The sequence below is a fragment of the Schistocerca gregaria genome, chromosome 4 (genome assembly GCF_023897955.1).
Source record: "Schistocerca gregaria isolate iqSchGreg1 chromosome 4, iqSchGreg1.2, whole genome shotgun sequence".
In the NCBI taxonomy this organism is placed as follows: Eukaryota; Metazoa; Arthropoda; class Insecta; order Orthoptera; family Acrididae; genus Schistocerca; species Schistocerca gregaria.
This window is the reverse complement of record NC_064923.1, coordinates 326453383-326471636: the sequence shown is the minus strand read 5'-3', so window position 1 is coordinate 326471636 and position 18254 is coordinate 326453383. Positions and strand designations below refer to the sequence as shown.

Genomic DNA, 18254 nt, shown 5'->3' with positions numbered 1-18254 from the left:
TTTAATTAGACAAAGAGCAGAGAGCAAACACAGAGCATCACCTACCAATCTCAACAGCTACTAAACCCATTCTTATCTGCTCCAACTCTGACCCTGTCTGACACTACCCTGATGCACTTGGCATCAAAATTACATTATATGGTATGGGCCCAGCTTCCATTACCCCCTAGAACAGTATGTAGTCAAAATTAGAATTAATATGAATGTCTTAATTGAAATTGTTTTCCCGAGTTAATTAATATGTAGTTGTATGAAAACAGTTATATACATGAAGAATTATAGGCCCAATGGTTAATAAAAATGGTTACAAATATGAAAAATAGTTGCTCCCTGTTATTTTAAAAAATCAAATTTATTACCAATAATAAAATTAGAAAAAAATATTAATGAAGACAAATTTTGTTTGCATGAAAACTTGAGCATAATAATATTATGTTTACTTAAAATTTGTTTGTAGATCATTTAGGTTGACAATTGTGATTACTAAGATACTGTGAAATGGATCAGTATGAATAATAAAAATATGTTAACAGAAATACAGATTTTTAGCAATCATATATGTTCAGAGATATCTTCAGATGAGAAATATATAATGTAAATTAGAAAATTAACCTAAGTCTGGCCAAAATTTACACAGAACTGAACATTTTGGTTAGTATACAGTAGTCCCAAGGAGGCAAGGTTCGTTACAAACTTCTTAATAATTTCTACATCTACATGATTACTCTGCTATTCACAATAAAGTGCCTTGCAGAGGGTTCAGATGAGAAATATATAATGTAAATTAGAAAATTAACCTAAGTCTGGCCAAAATTTACACAGAACTGAACATTTTGGTTAGTATACAGTAGTCCCAAGGAGGCAAGGTTCGTTACGAACTTCTTAATAATTTCTACATCTACATGATTACTCTGCTATTCACAATAAAGTGCCTTGCAGAGGGTTCAATGAACCACCTTCAAGCTGTCTCTATACCATTCCACTCTCGAACGGCATGCAGGAAAAATGAGCACTTAAATTTTTCTGTGTGAGCCCTGATTGCTCTTATTTTATCGTGAAGATCATTTCTCCCTGTGTAGGTGGGTGCCAGCAGAATGTTTACGCAATCAGAGGAGAAAACTGGTGATTGAAATTTCATGAGAAGATCCCATCGCAATGAAAAACGCCTTTGTTTTAATGATCACCACTCCAATTCACATATAATGTCTGTGACACTATCTCCCCTATTTCACGATAAAACAAAACGAGCTGCCCTTCTTTGTACTTTTTCGATGTCATTCGTCAGTCCCACCTTACTTAAGACATTGAAGATATGTTCAGAGATATCTTCAGATGAGAAATATATAATGTAAATTAGAAAATTAACCAAAGTCTGGCCAAAATTTACACAGAACTGAACATTTTGGTTAACATACAATAGTCCCAAGGACACAAGGTTCATTACAAACTTCTTAATAGTTTCACTTCAGACATGGAAGAATTTTAGTGAACAGCAAAATAGAAACTGGTTTTAACAATGTGAATGCTGCTATCGCACAGGCCACACTTTTAGTGCACCCTGTACTGTAAGCACCTCTCACTTTGATGGTCGATTCAACTGTACAAGTTGCAGCACTTCGGCAGCAGAGAAACCAACAGTGATGACCCTTGGCATTTTTCATTTAAAAACTGCCTTCCTCACAACATATGAGATCTGTCCAAAACATTCTTGAACATTGTAATTCAGCGCATTGGGGTGTTGGAGCGAAATGCTGTTGGCATCCCTGCATGTGCCTGTGTTCAATGTGAAACGGCCGGATGTTTCATTGTTGTTTGTCTGTTATTGGTAAGTGCTGTATTAAGTAGAACATTGTGTCGCACAGTTTGCAAATTGTTTGCAGGGCAAGGCATCTGCATCAAATTTTGTGTGAAACTCTAGAAAACCTCTCTGGAGATACACCAGAGGGTGCAGGAAGCATACGATGATGAGTGCTTAAACCATACTCAGTGTTATAAATGGTTCACACAGTTTAAAAATGACTGGATGAATGTTAAAGATGATTCTCATTCAGGACGTCCTTTGATGTCTATTGACGACGCTCATGTCAGGAATGTGTATGAAATTCTGTGTGCCAATCAAAGACTGACTGTCGGAGACATTACAGAAGAACGTAACATTTCAGCTGGATCATGTCATGAAATCCTGACACACCATCTTGGAATGCATCATGTTGCCACCAAGTTTGTCCCACAGCTCATGAGTCTAGACCAGAATGACCTTCGCCTCGCAATCTGTGAAGGGCTTTTGGATTGTGCAAATGAGAACAAAATGTTCCTTAAGAGAATCATAACTGGTGATGAGACATGGGTCTATGGTTAAGATGTTGAGACCAAGATTCAGTTTTCACAGTGGGTCGGGAAAGGTTCTCCAAGACCAAAAAGAGCTCATCAGGTAAGGTCAAATGTGAAAGCCTTGCTGATAATTTTCTTCGACTTTGAAGTATTAGTTCATCATGAATTCATGGTGCAGGCACAAACTGTTTATCAATGGTACTCTTCGGATATGTTGCAACACCTGCAAAAAAATGAGAGAATGGCCTAGAATATGGTGAGTTGATTCAGGACTCTTGCATTATAATAATGCATCCTCACATTCATCCCTGTTGGCGCATGATGGTGAGACAATTCATGACTCTTGCATTACAATAATGCATCCTCACATTCATCCCTGTTGGCGCATGACAATTACACTATAAATGAAATCATTGTGCTGCCTCATCCTCTGTACTCTCAGAAGTTCCCTCCTGTGGACTTTTTTATTTTTTATTTCCATAGTTGAAAGCCCTATTGAAACGATGAAGATTCGCAACGATAGACAAGATAAAAAAATAATAATAATAAAACAGAAAATTCACAGGCAGCACTTCTTGCAATTCAGCAATACTTCTTTGGGAAGTGGAAATGGCATTGGGAGCAGTGTATCAATTGTGGAGGAGAGTATTTCAAAGAAGACCATGGACAATAAGTAAAAGGTAAGCATAGAAACATTTAGTGACCAAAGTTCTGGAATTTTTTGAACAGACCTTGTGTGACCAGAAGCTACGATTAATGTCAACAGTCAGCAAAGATGTCGCAGCATCAACCGTGACACTTAGATTATATAGCACTGTTCACGACTCATATCATCCATGTCAGTGAATAACTGAATGTGCTGGCAGACACTCTTTCCCACAAAGACACTATTACAGGTGAACTCGGCTATAAAGCACTAGACTCGAGTCAGCAAATCAACAATGAGCAGCAGAAAGCAATCCCGTTGCTACATGATTTGTTTGACCTTAGAGTATGGAATGTGATTAGGCTGGTTAATTGAGCTTTTGTGTAGTTAGAAATTGACAAAGACTGTAGAACTTCTGTGCATCAATTGTGGCCTGTCACCATCAGATCACTCATCTTTTTACTGCAACTCTTGGTACGCTTGACCCCTCCTCCTCCTCCGGCAATGATCTGAACATGGCCACATCTACAATGTTGGACATTTAGCTCTGTCTGAAGAACACATGTACTGTCTAATGGCCATTTAATGTTTCAACTACTGAGCTCAAGTTCTTCCTATGGTTGACACCACAATGGAACTATTGCCATCACCTTTCTTTGCTGCCAGGTCACCCATTTTAGAGTGCCTATCAGTATTGCCACTGACCAAGGTAGGTAGGAGACACATCTATTCAAATTACTTTGTTTTGTTAAGCATGAAGCATATTCTAACTGCAGTGTATCAGCCAGTAACAAACGACTTTGTTGCATGTTTACACCACCAGTTACAAATGCATCTAAGGTGTTATGAATTGCTATGTTGGACAGAAACACTACCTGTTGTCCTGCTGGGTCTCTGCAGCATCATCAAGGTAAATATTAAAAGTACTGCAACAGAACTGGTCTATAGTCAACTAATCAGGTTACTCAGAGAATTGTTCAGTGATATGCGTAATGACCTTGGTGAGGTGTCAGGCTTTGTTCAACAATTATGTCTAAACATTATCCAACTTTAGTCAGTGTGCCGCGAGAGTATCAAACTCTGCCCCGTTTTATTTTCACTGACCTTTGGACATGTAAACAAATCTTTGTGAGATGTTATGCTCTGCACAAGCCTCTGCAGCCACCATATGATGAACCGCATACAGTTATTAGCAAAATCGACAAGTCACTTATGGTCAGTGATAGTGGCACCCCATCAGTGACCTTAACTGAATCTTTGCATCTCTGATGCTGGTAACTGGAAAACGAGACAAGGCACAGTGGATACAAGACATGACACAGTGGACTTCAGACACACAGCATATGATTCCATGACAAAGAGGGTGGAGGGCATGCAAGCTCAATGTATATCTCTGAAAGCAATTTATTTTTAGTGTCATTCATTTAATTATTAGCTATGTTCCTCAATTGATTCAGCATTTTTTGTATTTTCATGGATGTTCTGTTAATGTTGTTTCAAATAAAGTATTTATACGAAAACTGTTTATGATTTTTTAACATCGTGCAGCCCTGTCAGCAACTGTGATAATTAAACATATAAGACATCAGCAAGCCCCTATGCGTGGCCTACCGACCTTGACCGCGCAGTGGGGCCTGCTGTTTTTCTTCAGCTAAGTAATGTAAATTTATGACTGGGTACTATGGTGCTATATTTTTATACTTGACATGACCAAACTTTGGCATGCAATAGTTTAGTGTCAATAGCTTCTGAAGTGGGCCAAATTATTTTGGCTGAAACCTAGGTAAAAACTGGTTTCTATTTGCAACTGAGGCTGACGTGTTATATGTTTAAAACTGTTTGTATCAATTTTGTCTTGTGTAATTTCAGTTTCTTTTAAAATACAGTTAACTTAATATTTAATTCCATTTAGACCTTCCCAAGTCCACTTTTTATTTGATTTTACGTGGAAATTCTACTGATGCATGACCTTTGTCAAATTCACTATTATATTTTCAGTTATATTGTTATCACTACTTACTCATTGTGGCACCACCTCCGTTTTTATGTATATTTTACACATGTGATACAGGTTTTTTTTTATTGTTTTATTTTTACACACTGATAATGGAATAGCTTTGCTTCTGTAATGATCCATAAATAAAGAGATAATAAATTTAAAGTTTACATTGATATTTAAGCTATATAGTGTTACTGCAAAATTTACTATATTTTGATTTCTGAAGGTTAATGGTCACCGTCTGCTTGGGATGAATCATATTGAAGTTGTTACCATATTGAAAGATCTTCCCATGAACGTGCGTATGGTTTGTGCTCGAAGACCAGGCGAAACAACACCTTACCGTCTGATAGATACTTCTCAGGACAGAGCGGCATTTGCAGCCAGGGTATGTACTGTACAGAAATAGAAGTATTCTAGTAAGAATGAATATGATTAAAGGCATTGAGTTTCAAAAAACTTAAATTGTGGAAAAATGTACATCAGCTACTTTTGAGAGTACAACTGTTCTGTATTATGCAAAAAATATGTAATCAGTTTCTTCATCCATGCACATTCTCATTCACTCTCTCTCTACCGATCACCAAATATTATGAACTATCACCAAAAGATACAAAAGTAACTTCAGTCGCACTCCTGGGAAGTGTGTTGAGACCCTTGGTGTTCAGGTTCAATATAGAAATGACAATGCAAACACTCTTCTTGGAGACAGTGCAATTAACCGTAATGAAGTACTGTCAGAAAAAAGCTGCATAAACATCCAGTCATATCAAATCAGTTTGAAGACTGGCAATTTCCTTTAAATGTTTGCTAATGCAAAAGTGTGCTCTTCACAAAATGCAGAAAAATAGTATACTATGACTGCAACAACAATGAATCAAAATGCATACAAATATCGAGATGTTGTGATCTCGTCAGTCATGTGACCGCACCGCCACCTGAGAGATCGGTCCACCGGATGTGATTCTCTTGATAAACGGAACACAAGAACGGCTGTGTTAACCAAAGAGTATACTGCCAGTCGCAATACTTATGCTCGCCGCGAGGCCACTTCATCTGCAGCAGGCGAGTAGTGCAGTTGTGTCAGTCTACATACAGATTGTAGCCGCTCACAGTGGTCAGACAGCGCCAATGTTAGTCATCGTCTGCAGCTCAGTCATTGCTGTCATCAAGTTTTTGTAGCTCCATTCCAAGTTAGTCTTCAAATTCACTGGATTCGACAATCAACATTACGAGAGATTAATCGTCATTGCAAGATTTGTGACTTGTAAATTATGTCATTCTACAGACGCTTAGTTTAGTCAAGTATTCTATAATTGTCAACCAACTGATCATGGACTACAGCAAAGTTAAGAAATAAATTCTTTCTTATTTTGTACTCCTGCTATTTAATTGTGTTTTCCTGTTGTAGCTACCAAGCAGTCTTGGCATAATAGAACTCACATTTCCACCTCCTTGGCTACCTCATATTTGCCACCTCATGTTGGTGGACTCGATTATGGTGGAAGATTGAGAGCCATCAGGTGTAACCATTTCTAGGGTATTTGATGGAATCGCCACTAACTCAGTTGTAGGATTCTGGGAAAAGACAGTCACTCTACAAAAGGGACTGCTTAGATGACACTAATGTGCCCCATCCTGATGTAGTACTTAAATATTTGTGACCCATACTAATTAGGATTTACAGGGGGTATTGAATGTATGTAAGGATGAGCAGAAAGAAAAGTGACTGGTTTCATTAACTCATGGAAGAACATCAGAGAAATGCTGCAAATTATGAACTAATGGATAGTTAAAGATAGAGGCCAATTGGCACACAAAAATTTACCTCTAAGTTTCAGTAACCACTTCTTGCCATGTCGTAGTAGACAATATGGTGAATTTCCTGATGTTGGCAAATTACGACAGTGACTTTGTATTTTTCTAATGTGACTATGCTATTTTTTCTGTGGCATTTGAAAGAAATTTCTAAGAGAACTTTAGTGACTTGATCAAATAATATCCCTGTCCTTCCATAAGTATAAGAGGTTCCCTAAATGTCTGTCCTATGATATCCACTGTAAATAATCACATGATTCACAGAAAGTGCTCAAAATGTTGACCCTGAACATTGCTGCATAAAGTGATTCTGGAGAAACAAAACTGCATATTGAATTTCATCTGGAGTCAATAGCAGCACAGATCCGTTGTTATCAGGCATTTCAGGCCTGGGTTCAGGAATCGATGTTTCCTAAGAGACCCCATTTTTAAAATTTTTGCTCAAGATAACAGTATAGAAGTGTTAAGTTCGGTGAATGTGAGGACACTTTATGTTTCTTGAATTAACATACCAGTGCTCTCCAAATGTCATCTTAAGAGGGTCTGCCAATACATGTGCTGAATGGGAGGTACATCAATCATGTTGGTACCACACTGACTGCCTTACACCCTTCAATAAATACAGTAGCAGCATATCTCAAGAACTCATGATACCTGAGTGTATTTAGATTCCCATCAGTAAACCAGAGACCAATGATGTGGGTCTTGAAAAACACACACAAATCCTTGAGGAACCAAGAGTGTTGTTTGAGTGAGTGTGCAGATTCAACTGACGATTAGTACTTGCTGCAAAGATTGACTTGTCCATGTTTGTAAATTATGCTTCTTCCTTAAACAAAATTATTTGTAAATAACATTTGGTTTGGAAGACATTGCCATGAAGCTGCGGATGCAGTGAGATGTGAAGAGGGTTTTTGCAATGGAATTTCTTTCAGCAGTTGCTCTTCTTTTCCCTTGATGTATTTTGTCTTTCACACTTCAAATTTATAGAACTTTTTTATTATGTTTTAAAAGACAGATTATGAGTGCTTGGCATGATCTCGATATTCTTCAGCTTACAGCCACAACATTGCTGTAGTACTTTGGCAACATTCACCATAAACAATGTTCACTTTTTTGACTATTGTATACACTGTGAGTGTCTCAACAGTTTTATAAGCAAGTTATCTGATATCTAAATCATCGTAACACAGACTGATGGGGCTTCAGTCAAACAAGTAATCTGAAGTGCTGGTCATGAAGAAAGTGTTTGCTTTCATTTGGTATAATAGGGGAGACAGTGGCTTGCGGCATTTTTGTTCTGATACTATATGATCAGCCTTTTTATCTACATCTACATCAATACTCCGCAAGCCACCTGACCGTGTGCGGCGGAGGGTACTTTCAGTACTTTTATCGGTTCTCCCTTCTATTCCAATGTCGTATTGTTTATGGAAAGAAAGATTGTCGTTATGCCTCTGTGTGGGCTCTAATCTCTCCAGATTATCCTCATGGTGTCTTCGTGAGATATACATAGGAGGGAGCAATGTACTGCTTGACTCCTCAGTGTTCTCAAAACTTCAACAAAAGCCCATACTGAGCTACTGAGCGTCTCTCCTGCAGAGGCTTCCACTGGTGTTTATCTGTCATCTCCGTAACACTTTCGCAATTACTAAATGATCCTGTAACAAAGCATGCTGCTCTCTGTTGGATCTTCTCTATCTCTTCTATCAATCTTATCTGCTACGGATCCCACACCGGTGAGCAATATTCAAGCAGTGGACAAATAAGTGTACTGTAAGCTACTTCCTTTGTTTTCGGATTGCATTTCCTTAGGATTCTTCCAATGAATCTCGGTCAGGCATCTGCTTTACTGGTGATTAATTTTATATGGTCATTCCATTTTAAATTACTCCTAATGTCTACTCCCAGGTAATTAATGGAATTAACTGCTTCCAGTTGCTGACCTGCTATATTGTAGCTAAATGATAAAGGATCTCTCTTTCTATGTATTGGCAGCACATTACACTTGTCTACATTGAGATTCAGTTGCCGTTCCCTGCACCATGTGTCAATTCGTTGCAGATCCTCCTGCATTTCAGTACAATTTTCCATTGTTGCAACCTCTCGATATCCTACAGCATCATCCGCAAAAAGCCTCAGTGAACTTCCGATGTTATCCACAAGGTCATTTATGTACACTGCTGGCCATTAAAATTGCTACACCATGAAGATAACATGCTACAGACGTGAAATTTAACTGACAGGAAGAAGATGCTGTGATATGCAAATGATTAGATTTTCAGAGCATTCACACAAGGTTGGCGCCGGTGGTGACAACTACAACTAGCTGACATGAGGAAAGTTTCCAACCGATTTCTCATACACAAACAGCAGTTGACCGGTGTTGCCTGGTGAAACGTTGTTGTGATGCCTCGTGTAAGGAGGAGAAATGCATAACATCAGGTTTCTGATTTTGATAAAGGTCACATTGTAGACTATCGTGATTACGGTTTATTGTGTCGCAACATTGCTGCTCGCGTTGGTCGAGATCCAATGACTGTTAGCAGAATATGGAATCGGTGGGTTCAGGAGAGTAATACGGAACACTGTGCTAGATCCCAACGGCCTCGTATCACTAGCAGTCGAGATGATAGGCATCTTATCTGCATGGCTGTAATGGATCGTGCAGCCACGTCTCGATCCCTGAGTCAACAGATGGAGACGTTTGCAAGACAACAACCATCTGCACAAACAGTCTGATGACGACGTTTGCAGCAGCATGGTATCAGTTCGGAGACTGTGGCTGCGGTTTCCCTTGACGCTGCATCACAGACAGGAGCGCCTGTGATGGTGTACTCAATGACAAACCTGGGTGCACAAATGGCAAAACATGATTTTTTCGGATGAATCCAGGTTCTGTTTACAGCATCATGATGGTCGCATCTGTGTTTGGCAACATCGCGGTGAACGCACATTGGAAGCATGTATTCGTCATCGCCATACTGTCATATCACCTGGTGTGATGGTGTGGGGTGCCATTGGTTACACGTCTTTGTTACTTCTTGTTCACATTGACGGCACTTTGAACAGTGGACGTTACATTTCAGATGTGTTTCGACCCTGGCTCTACCCTTCATTCGATCCCTGCAAAACCCTACATTTCAGGAGGATAATGCACGACAGCATGTTGCAGGTCCTGTACGGACCTTTCTGGATACAGAAAATGTTGGACTGCTGCCCTGTCCAGCACATTCTCCAGGTCTCTCACCAATTGAAAACGTCTGGTCAATGGTGGCCGAGCAACTGGCTCATCACAATACGCCACTTATTACTCTTGATGAACTCTGTTATCGCGTTGAAGCTGCAGTACCTGTAAACGCCATCCAAGCTCTGCTTGACTCAATACCCAGGCATATCAAGGCTGTTATTACGGTCAGAAGTGGTTGTTGTGGGTACTGATTTCTCAGGATCTATGCACTCAAAATGCCTGAAAATGTTAACACATGTTAGTTCTAGTATAATACATTTATCCAATGAATACCCGATTATCATCTTCATTTTTTCTTGGTGTAGCAATTTTAATGGCCAGTAGTGTATATTGTGAATAGCAATGGTCCTACAACACTCCCCTGCAGCACTCCTGAAATCACTCTTACTTCGGAAGACTTCTCTCCGTTGAGAATGACATGCTGTGTTCTGTTATCTAGGAACTCTTCAATCCAATCACACAATTGGTCTGATAGTCCATATACTCTTACTTTGTTCATTAAACTACTGTGGGGAACTGTATCAAATGCCTTGTGGAAGTCGAGAAACACAGCATCTACCTGGGAACCCATGTCTATGGCTCTCTTGAGTCTCGTGTATGAATAGTGCAAGCTGGGTTTCACACACCCATGTGTTTCAAAACCCATGCTCATTCCTACAGAGTAGATTTCTAGTCTCCAGGAAAGTCATTATACTCGAACATATACGTGTTCCAAAATTCTACAACTGATTGACGTTAGAGATATAGTTCTGCACATCTGTTTGACATCCCTTCATGAAAATGGGGATGACCTGTGCCCTTTTCCAATCCTTTGGAATGCTACGCTACACCGCTGCATGAAGGGGAGCCAAGTTCCTTCGCGTACTCCGTGTAAAATCGAACTGGTATCCTATCAAGTCCAGCGGCCTTTCCTCTTTTGAGTGATTTTAATTGTTTTTCTGTCCCTCTGTCATCTATTTCGATATCTACCATACATATAATATATTTGTCCAGTGAATACCCATTTACCATCTGCATTTCTTCTTGGTGTAGCAATTTTAATGGCCAGTAGTGTATATTGTGGATAGCAACGGTCCTACAACATCTGTGCGACAATCTAGGGAAGGAACTACAGTGCATTCTTCCTCTGTGAAACAGCTTTGGAAAAAGACATTTAGTATTTCGGCCTTTAGTCTGTCATCCGCTGTTTCAGTACCATTTTGGTCACAGAGTGTCTGGACATTTTCTTTTGATCCACCTACTGCTTTGACATAAGATCAAAATTTCTTAGGATTTTCTGCCAAGTCAGTACATAGAACTTTACTTTCAAATTCATTGAACACCTCTCACATAGCCCTCTTCACACTATATTTCGCTTCATGTAATTTTTGTTTGTGTGCAAGGTTTTGGCTATGTTTATGTTTGCTGTAAAGTTCCCTTTGCTTCAGCAACAGTTTCTAACTCAGTTGTTGTACCACGGTGGCTCTTTTCCATCTCTTACAATCTTGCTTGGCACATACTCATCTAATGCATATTGTACGATGGTTTTGAACTTTGTCCACTGATCCTCAACAGTATCTATGCTTGAGGCAAAACTTTTGTGTTGAGCCGTCAAGTACTCTTAAATCTGCTGTTTGTCACTTTTGTTAAACAGAAAAATCTTTCTACCTGTTTTAATATTTCTATTTATGGTTGAAATCATCGGTGCAGTAACCGCTTTATGATTGCTGATTCCCTGTTCTGCGTTAACTGTTTCAAATGGTTCGGGTTTGTTTGTCACCAGAAGGTCTAATATGTTATCACCTCGAGTCGGTTCTCTGTTTAACTGCTCAAGGTAGTTTTCAGATAATACACTTAAAAAAATTCACTGGATTCTTTGTCCCTGTCACCTGATATAAACGTTTGAGTCTCCCAGTCTATATCTGGCAAATTAAAATCTCCACCCAGAACTATAATATGGTCGGGAAATCTACTCGAAATATTTTCCAAATTTTCCTTCAGGTGCTCTGCCACAACAGCTGCTGAGCCAGGAGACCTATAGAGAGATCCAATTACCATGTTTGAGCCTGCTTTAACCGTGACCTTCACCCAAAGTATTTCATATTTCGGATCTCCATCAATTTTCTTCGTTACTATTGCACTTTTTATCGCTATAAACACGCCTCCCTCTTCACTGTCCAGCCTGTCTCTGCAGTAAACATCGGCATCTAAGTTAAGTATTTCATTTCTGTTTACATCTGGTTTCAGCCAACTTTCTGTCCGTAGTACTGTGTGGGCATTGTGACCATTTATTAATGAGAGCAGATCTGGGACCTTTCTATAGACGCTCCTGCAGTTTACTAATTATGAGTTATGTAACTGAAGTTCTCTTCGTAGCTTCTTTCAAATGCTACAGAAAAAAGTATATAGTTCCATTAGCGGGTGAAAAGTCAATGTCGTAATTTGGCAACTATAAACAACGAAAATTGCTTGTGAACATCAGGAACTCGCCTTATTGTCTGCTGAAGTTTCACAAAAACTACTCCTTGATATATTTATTCATTCTTAATATATCTGGAATGGCCTGTCTTAGCTGCTTCACCACAAAAGAAAGTAATGCCTGAGAAAGAAAAATATTGGCACAAGTCTTAATCACCTTAGAGTACACAATAAGGGGTATTATCACTAACTGATAAGAGACCATACTCTTCAAGTTTCATGGGTTATGATTTAACTGGAAATTGCTTATGAGAGAATAACTACTCAATTATAATATTATGTATGTGTTTTCACTGATGAAAAAAAGTTATTTTTCTAATTTTTTTGTTTATTTGAACTTTTATTTCTTAGCCATGTCCCCCTTTCAATTTCTCTTGGATGCTCCTTGAGCTTCTTGTGATTGTATCTAGTTTTTTTGGTTTACATAGTGAAAGTGCCAATTCCAAACCCTCATCCTTTCATGATTATTACACTTGTTCTTTTGCCATAGTGAAGTTAAAGTCCTTGTTTGGCTATCCAGGTTTAGATTTTCCACAAGTTCTGTGAATCAGTTAAGGTGACTACTTGAATGGTTTTCTTGAAACAATACCCAGCAGATTTATTCCTCCTGTCCTTTTCATATCAGAGATTTTGTCCATTTTTAATGACCTAATCATCGATGGGACATTAAAGCTTAACCTTCCTTCAGTCATTGTGACCTAAAATATATTACCAACATTTACTCTATGACAAACTGTTGTCAAGGTAAATCTGTTTGGTAATATCTGTAGTCAAGCTACTGCTCATAATACATTTTCATTCAAGTGACAAGTTATAATAAATTCAATTTTTGTGCATGAGTTATTCTAAAACATTTTGAAGAAGATAAAAATATTGTGTGATGTTTGTTAAAACACCTTCTGTCTATCTCTCTCTCAATTCAACCTTATAAACAATCACATTCAAGGTTGAGCTCAACAGATCTGTGTGTTAATAAATAGTGACCATCGTCACAAATTCGCCTATTAAGAGATAGTATATTGGAAGGATGAATCCACAAGTGGTTTGAGTAATGAGAAGGAACTCTACCTTGCTGGATTACTCTTATAGTTATGAAATATATCACAATAATACTTGTGGTATATCTTACCAAAAAATTCACTGTGAAATCTGGTTTCATTCTATTGTACATAACTTCATCATTCAGAGCACCAAGTGGATTCTGGGCTTTGGAATGCCACAAGTGACTTCTGTGAATGCTATAGATTCCATTATGGGTGACCATTCTTTAATCACTGAAAATTTTCACTACAATCATTTGACAATCAATTTTGAACATGGTGTCAGAATTGTAAGAACTAGTCATAATTCCTTTTCTGCAAATTTTTCAAATGTGAAGTGAAATAGGTGCTGTCATTCACCATTCATTGTTTGGAATAAACATGTTTGTGCAACTCTGGGATACATAACAACTGAATGTGAACTTGTAGGTGACAGATCTTGTCAGTACTTTTTTTCATTCTTCATCAACGCAATTAGTGCAGCAATCTAATATGAATTCAATGTCTAGGCATCTTTGTAAATCTATTTCTTAGGCAACAGGCTACTACCAGACATAGTACATTAAGATTAGCCAAAATTTAAAAAAAAGTGTTGAAATAGGCATTGTAAGATATTTGTGATTTGAACACAAACAATAAAGAAATAGTAGTTTGCCAACCACCACAATTGGATGAGCTCAGAAATGTCTTGTTCACAATGACCAGTACTGCCTCTTCCAAGGAAACATCATGAATAGGACCTCATATTTTAAGGAGAAAAAAAGCATTTTTGCAAAATGTCAGCTCTAATAGTCAACTGCACATGAAAAGTTTGGCCATAATCTCCAAAATGTACACCTTTTAAACATTCACATACATTGGTCATCACTCAGAAGCCCCCACCCCCCAACATGCTCGTCCTTGCCAGTACATTCACAAGACCATAAATATGTGCTATTAGAATTATGGCTCAAATGTTTGCACACAGTCAATTGCTGGGGATCATATCTTGTTAGTGAGCGTTTTTCTCCATAAAATAGGTGGTCAAGTCAGTGATGTTTTCTTGAGAAAGAGAGAGAGAGAGAGAGAGAGAGTGAGTGAGTGAGTGAGTGTGTTTTCTTTGTGTACCACAACAGCAATGAATAAACAAACATAAGACAGGCACACACATTCAGGAATGAAAGTCACAGCAGGTAGATTTTAAAACTAGAACTTTCTTGATCTGGCGAGAGAGACTGATGAACTGCAGAGAAAATAAACTAAGATAATCAGATTATTGACAAGATCAAACACAAAAGAGAGAAGTAGGTTGACAAATTACATCAATTAGGAATTACTAGAATAATTAGGAAACAGTTAGGCAAGTTATCTAGATTATTTCCCTACCTACACCTCTTTTCTGAAATTAAGAAAAGTATATATTCTCTCAAAAATAGAAGCTCAAATGGATTTGATGGTATTTCCATCAGAGTACTAAGGATTTTTTCCCATATACTAAGCCTTGTCTTACCTGAAATGTGTAATGCATCACTTACTCAAAGCATTTTTGCAAAGAGATTGAAATATGCCATTGTTAAACCCCACTATAAGAAAGATGATAGGAGAAATGCCAATAACCACCAACCTGTTTCTCTGCAGACATCATTTTCGTAAATTTTAGAGTAGGTGAAGTATTCTGGTTAGTATCGCACCTGAGCAACAATATTATCCAAAGTAAACCACAGTTTGGATTTCAGGGGAGTTGCTCTGCTGAGCCACCATTTACACATTCACTCACCGAATTGTGCAAGCATTAAATAACAAAATAGAACCACTTGGTATTTTCTGTAACCTATCAAATGCATTTGACTGTCTGTATTGCAATATCCTCCTAGATAAACTAAAGTTTTATGAAGTTGATGGTATTGCCAACAAATGGATAATGTCATATCTAACCTAAAGAATGCAGTAAGTTGTACTTAATAATTCAACCAATGTTAATGAGGGAGATTCTTCTGACTGGGGAGAAATCACTTATGGGGTTACCAAAGGCTCAATCTTAGGTCTAATATTGTTCCTCATATATGTAAATGATCTCCCATCTAATATACAAGAAGTAGAATTAGTTCTTTTTGGTGATAACACCAGTATTTAGATGGTACAAATCTTCTTAACAGTGTCATTGACTGGTTTTCTGCAAATGGTCTCCTATGTGAACTTCAAAAATTTTAAGTGTCCATGTTGATGAGAATTTAATCTGGAAAAGCACATTTTGTAACTCCTAAAACAACTTAGTTCAGCCACATTTGCACTAAGAATAATTGAAAGTCTTGGGGAGAGACCAATCAGTAGGATGCAATATTTTGCATATTTTATTTCAGTTATGACATACAAATTAATCTTGTGGGGTAACTCATTTTTAAGAAAGAAACACTTCATTGCCCCAAAAACCTGCTGCAAGAATAATATGTGGTGCTCATCCACGATCTTATGGTGAACATCTGTTTAAGGAGTCAGGCATTTTGACTATTCCTTCACATTATATTTATTTCCTTGTGAAATTTGTTGTAAATAATCCATTGCAGTTCAAAAAGAACAGTGATGTACATAGTCACATTATCAGAAGAAGAAATGATATTCATTACTCCACATTAAGGTTGTCTTTAACACAATGCTGCAACTAAATTTTTTGATCACTTACCCAGTGATATAAAATATCTGACAGACAGCATTGTAAAATTTGAAAACAAACTGAAGAAGGTTTGGCAGCTCCTTCTGTTCTGTAGGAGAATTTCCGTTATTTTAATGTGTAAAAGAGAGTGAATATGAATTACTAACTCACATCTCTTGATTAAACAAAACTAAAAAAATGACTTGTAGCCATATTTCCAAATTAATTGACAATGTGAATGTAAAATGACTCATTCCGTTTCATTACAATTTATCATCCAATGATCCCCGAGACATGAAAGTGACTAACTGACTAACTAATCTTTTGCTACACAAAGGAAAGCATGTTTATAATTGTGCCGGCCTGCCACTTTGCAAGTAGAATTTTTTAATATATATTGCATTCCATATGGTTATATTTGATATACTCAGGCTAGAAGTACAGATTATTTGCAACTATAGAAAATGTATCATAATTGTTCTCTGTTGTATTTCACAGAACATTCTGGGAGGCAGCCTCCAGAATCTTATTCCAGCTACTGATAGGCTTGTGAAGGCTAAATCAGATGGTTCTCTAGCATCAACAACTACTACAGCGACTGCTACTGATGCAAGTTTCTCCAAAATGAAATCACGGTCTCTGGAGCCATTAACAGGCCTTGCAATGTGGAGTTCAGAGCCACAGATTATAGAACTAGTGAAAGGCGATCGTGGTCTGGGATTCTCCATCCTTGACTACCAGGTGAGCGGTGGGGATGAAGCAATACAGTCTTCACCCTTGACAAAGCAGCCATTTTCCTATCACATTTATATATAATATTAATTTCCCATGCAATTAGAGTTTTTGAGTACCAGAAAGGAATCATTTCTACTTCATGAATAAAGCTCTGTACTTGTAACATGCAGTTTTGCTATGAAAAATGTACAAATTTCATTTTTTAATATAACTCTATATGAATTTGGTTTGTATTGTTTCCAGTCTATCATACTGCCAATAGCACGGGGGAAATTTTAAATGTGTTAGAAAATCCACATAGTATTTAGCCACTTTCAACATTACAAAAGAAGTAATCAGCAGCTGAGAAAGATTCACAGGATTCTATATGTTTGTGTGTGTGTGTGTGTGTGTGTGTGTGTGTGAGAGAGAGAGAGAGAGAGAGAGAGAGAGAGAGAGAGAGAGAGAGAGAGAGAAGGGAGGTAGAGGGGATGCATGTCTATTATTTGTTGTTTTAACTGACATTGCTGTATAACTTTGACCTAAATGTGTGACTATTATTTATGTTGTGGTTTTATAGTGATGTTTTTGGCATGCAAATGTGATATTTAGTTTTTGACTCTACTTATTACTCATTTTGTGATGTAATGCAGTCAGTTACGGAAAGGGGTACTTAGACTGAATACGAAGAGTCTTGTAGAGTATCAAAATACATATTTCTTTTATGTAAAGTATTTCTTGATATTGTGAGTTCACAGGTAGGTGTTAACTGTCAAGCACTCAAATTCAGACTTGTAAAACTGTATTTTTCCTCAAATAAGCTTACTTTGTGATTTGGTGTATGTCTGTTGTGTTATATGGTGGACGATAATTGAGCTTCCCATTTTGTCCCTAGGTGCGTAATTCTTTGTTTTGTAACATTTTACCTTGCACAGATAGATATGAGTTAATAATGCTAGATGTTTAGACTTATGGCCTTTATTGTTAAGTCTTACATGTGGTCTCTGTATATAGTATTCATCATGTAGTGCCATCTACACACTTTGAAAGCTTAAGTGACCCACACTTCTAGGAAAACTTCTCAGTAAACTATTTGCATGTAGTACGTTCTTCTTGGGAAATATAAATACTTTAAAACATTGCACTATACCAAATTCTTCTTTTTGTTTGGTAGTTGATTAGCAGCCCTGGAATTACTGTTTGTAATCACTGTCAGTTATAATCATCATTTTCATTATCATCATCATCATCATAATCATTATGAATATCAGTATGAAGTATGAAAAGTAAACAATATGAAAAATACACCTTCTTTTATGCTATATTATAAGATTACGATCTACGAGGATTGCAAATTATGATCTCATATT

At 37.6% G+C, this 18254-nt stretch overlaps 1 protein-coding gene across 7 annotated transcripts in view; it reads left to right on the top strand.

The window, feature by feature from the left end:
* LOC126365733 (multiple PDZ domain protein) overlaps nucleotides 1-18254 on the top strand; it is a 2074088-nt gene that overhangs the window by 406909 nt on the left and 1648925 nt on the right. For all 7 annotated transcript variants that reach the window (XM_050008182.1, XM_050008180.1, XM_050008184.1 and 4 more), the window contains 2 exons: nucleotides 5203-5364; nucleotides 16669-16911. In XM_050008182.1, the coding sequence (XP_049864139.1) occupies nucleotides 5203-5364; nucleotides 16669-16911 (405 nt within the window). The remainder of the gene's footprint in view (nucleotides 1-5202; nucleotides 5365-16668; nucleotides 16912-18254) is intronic.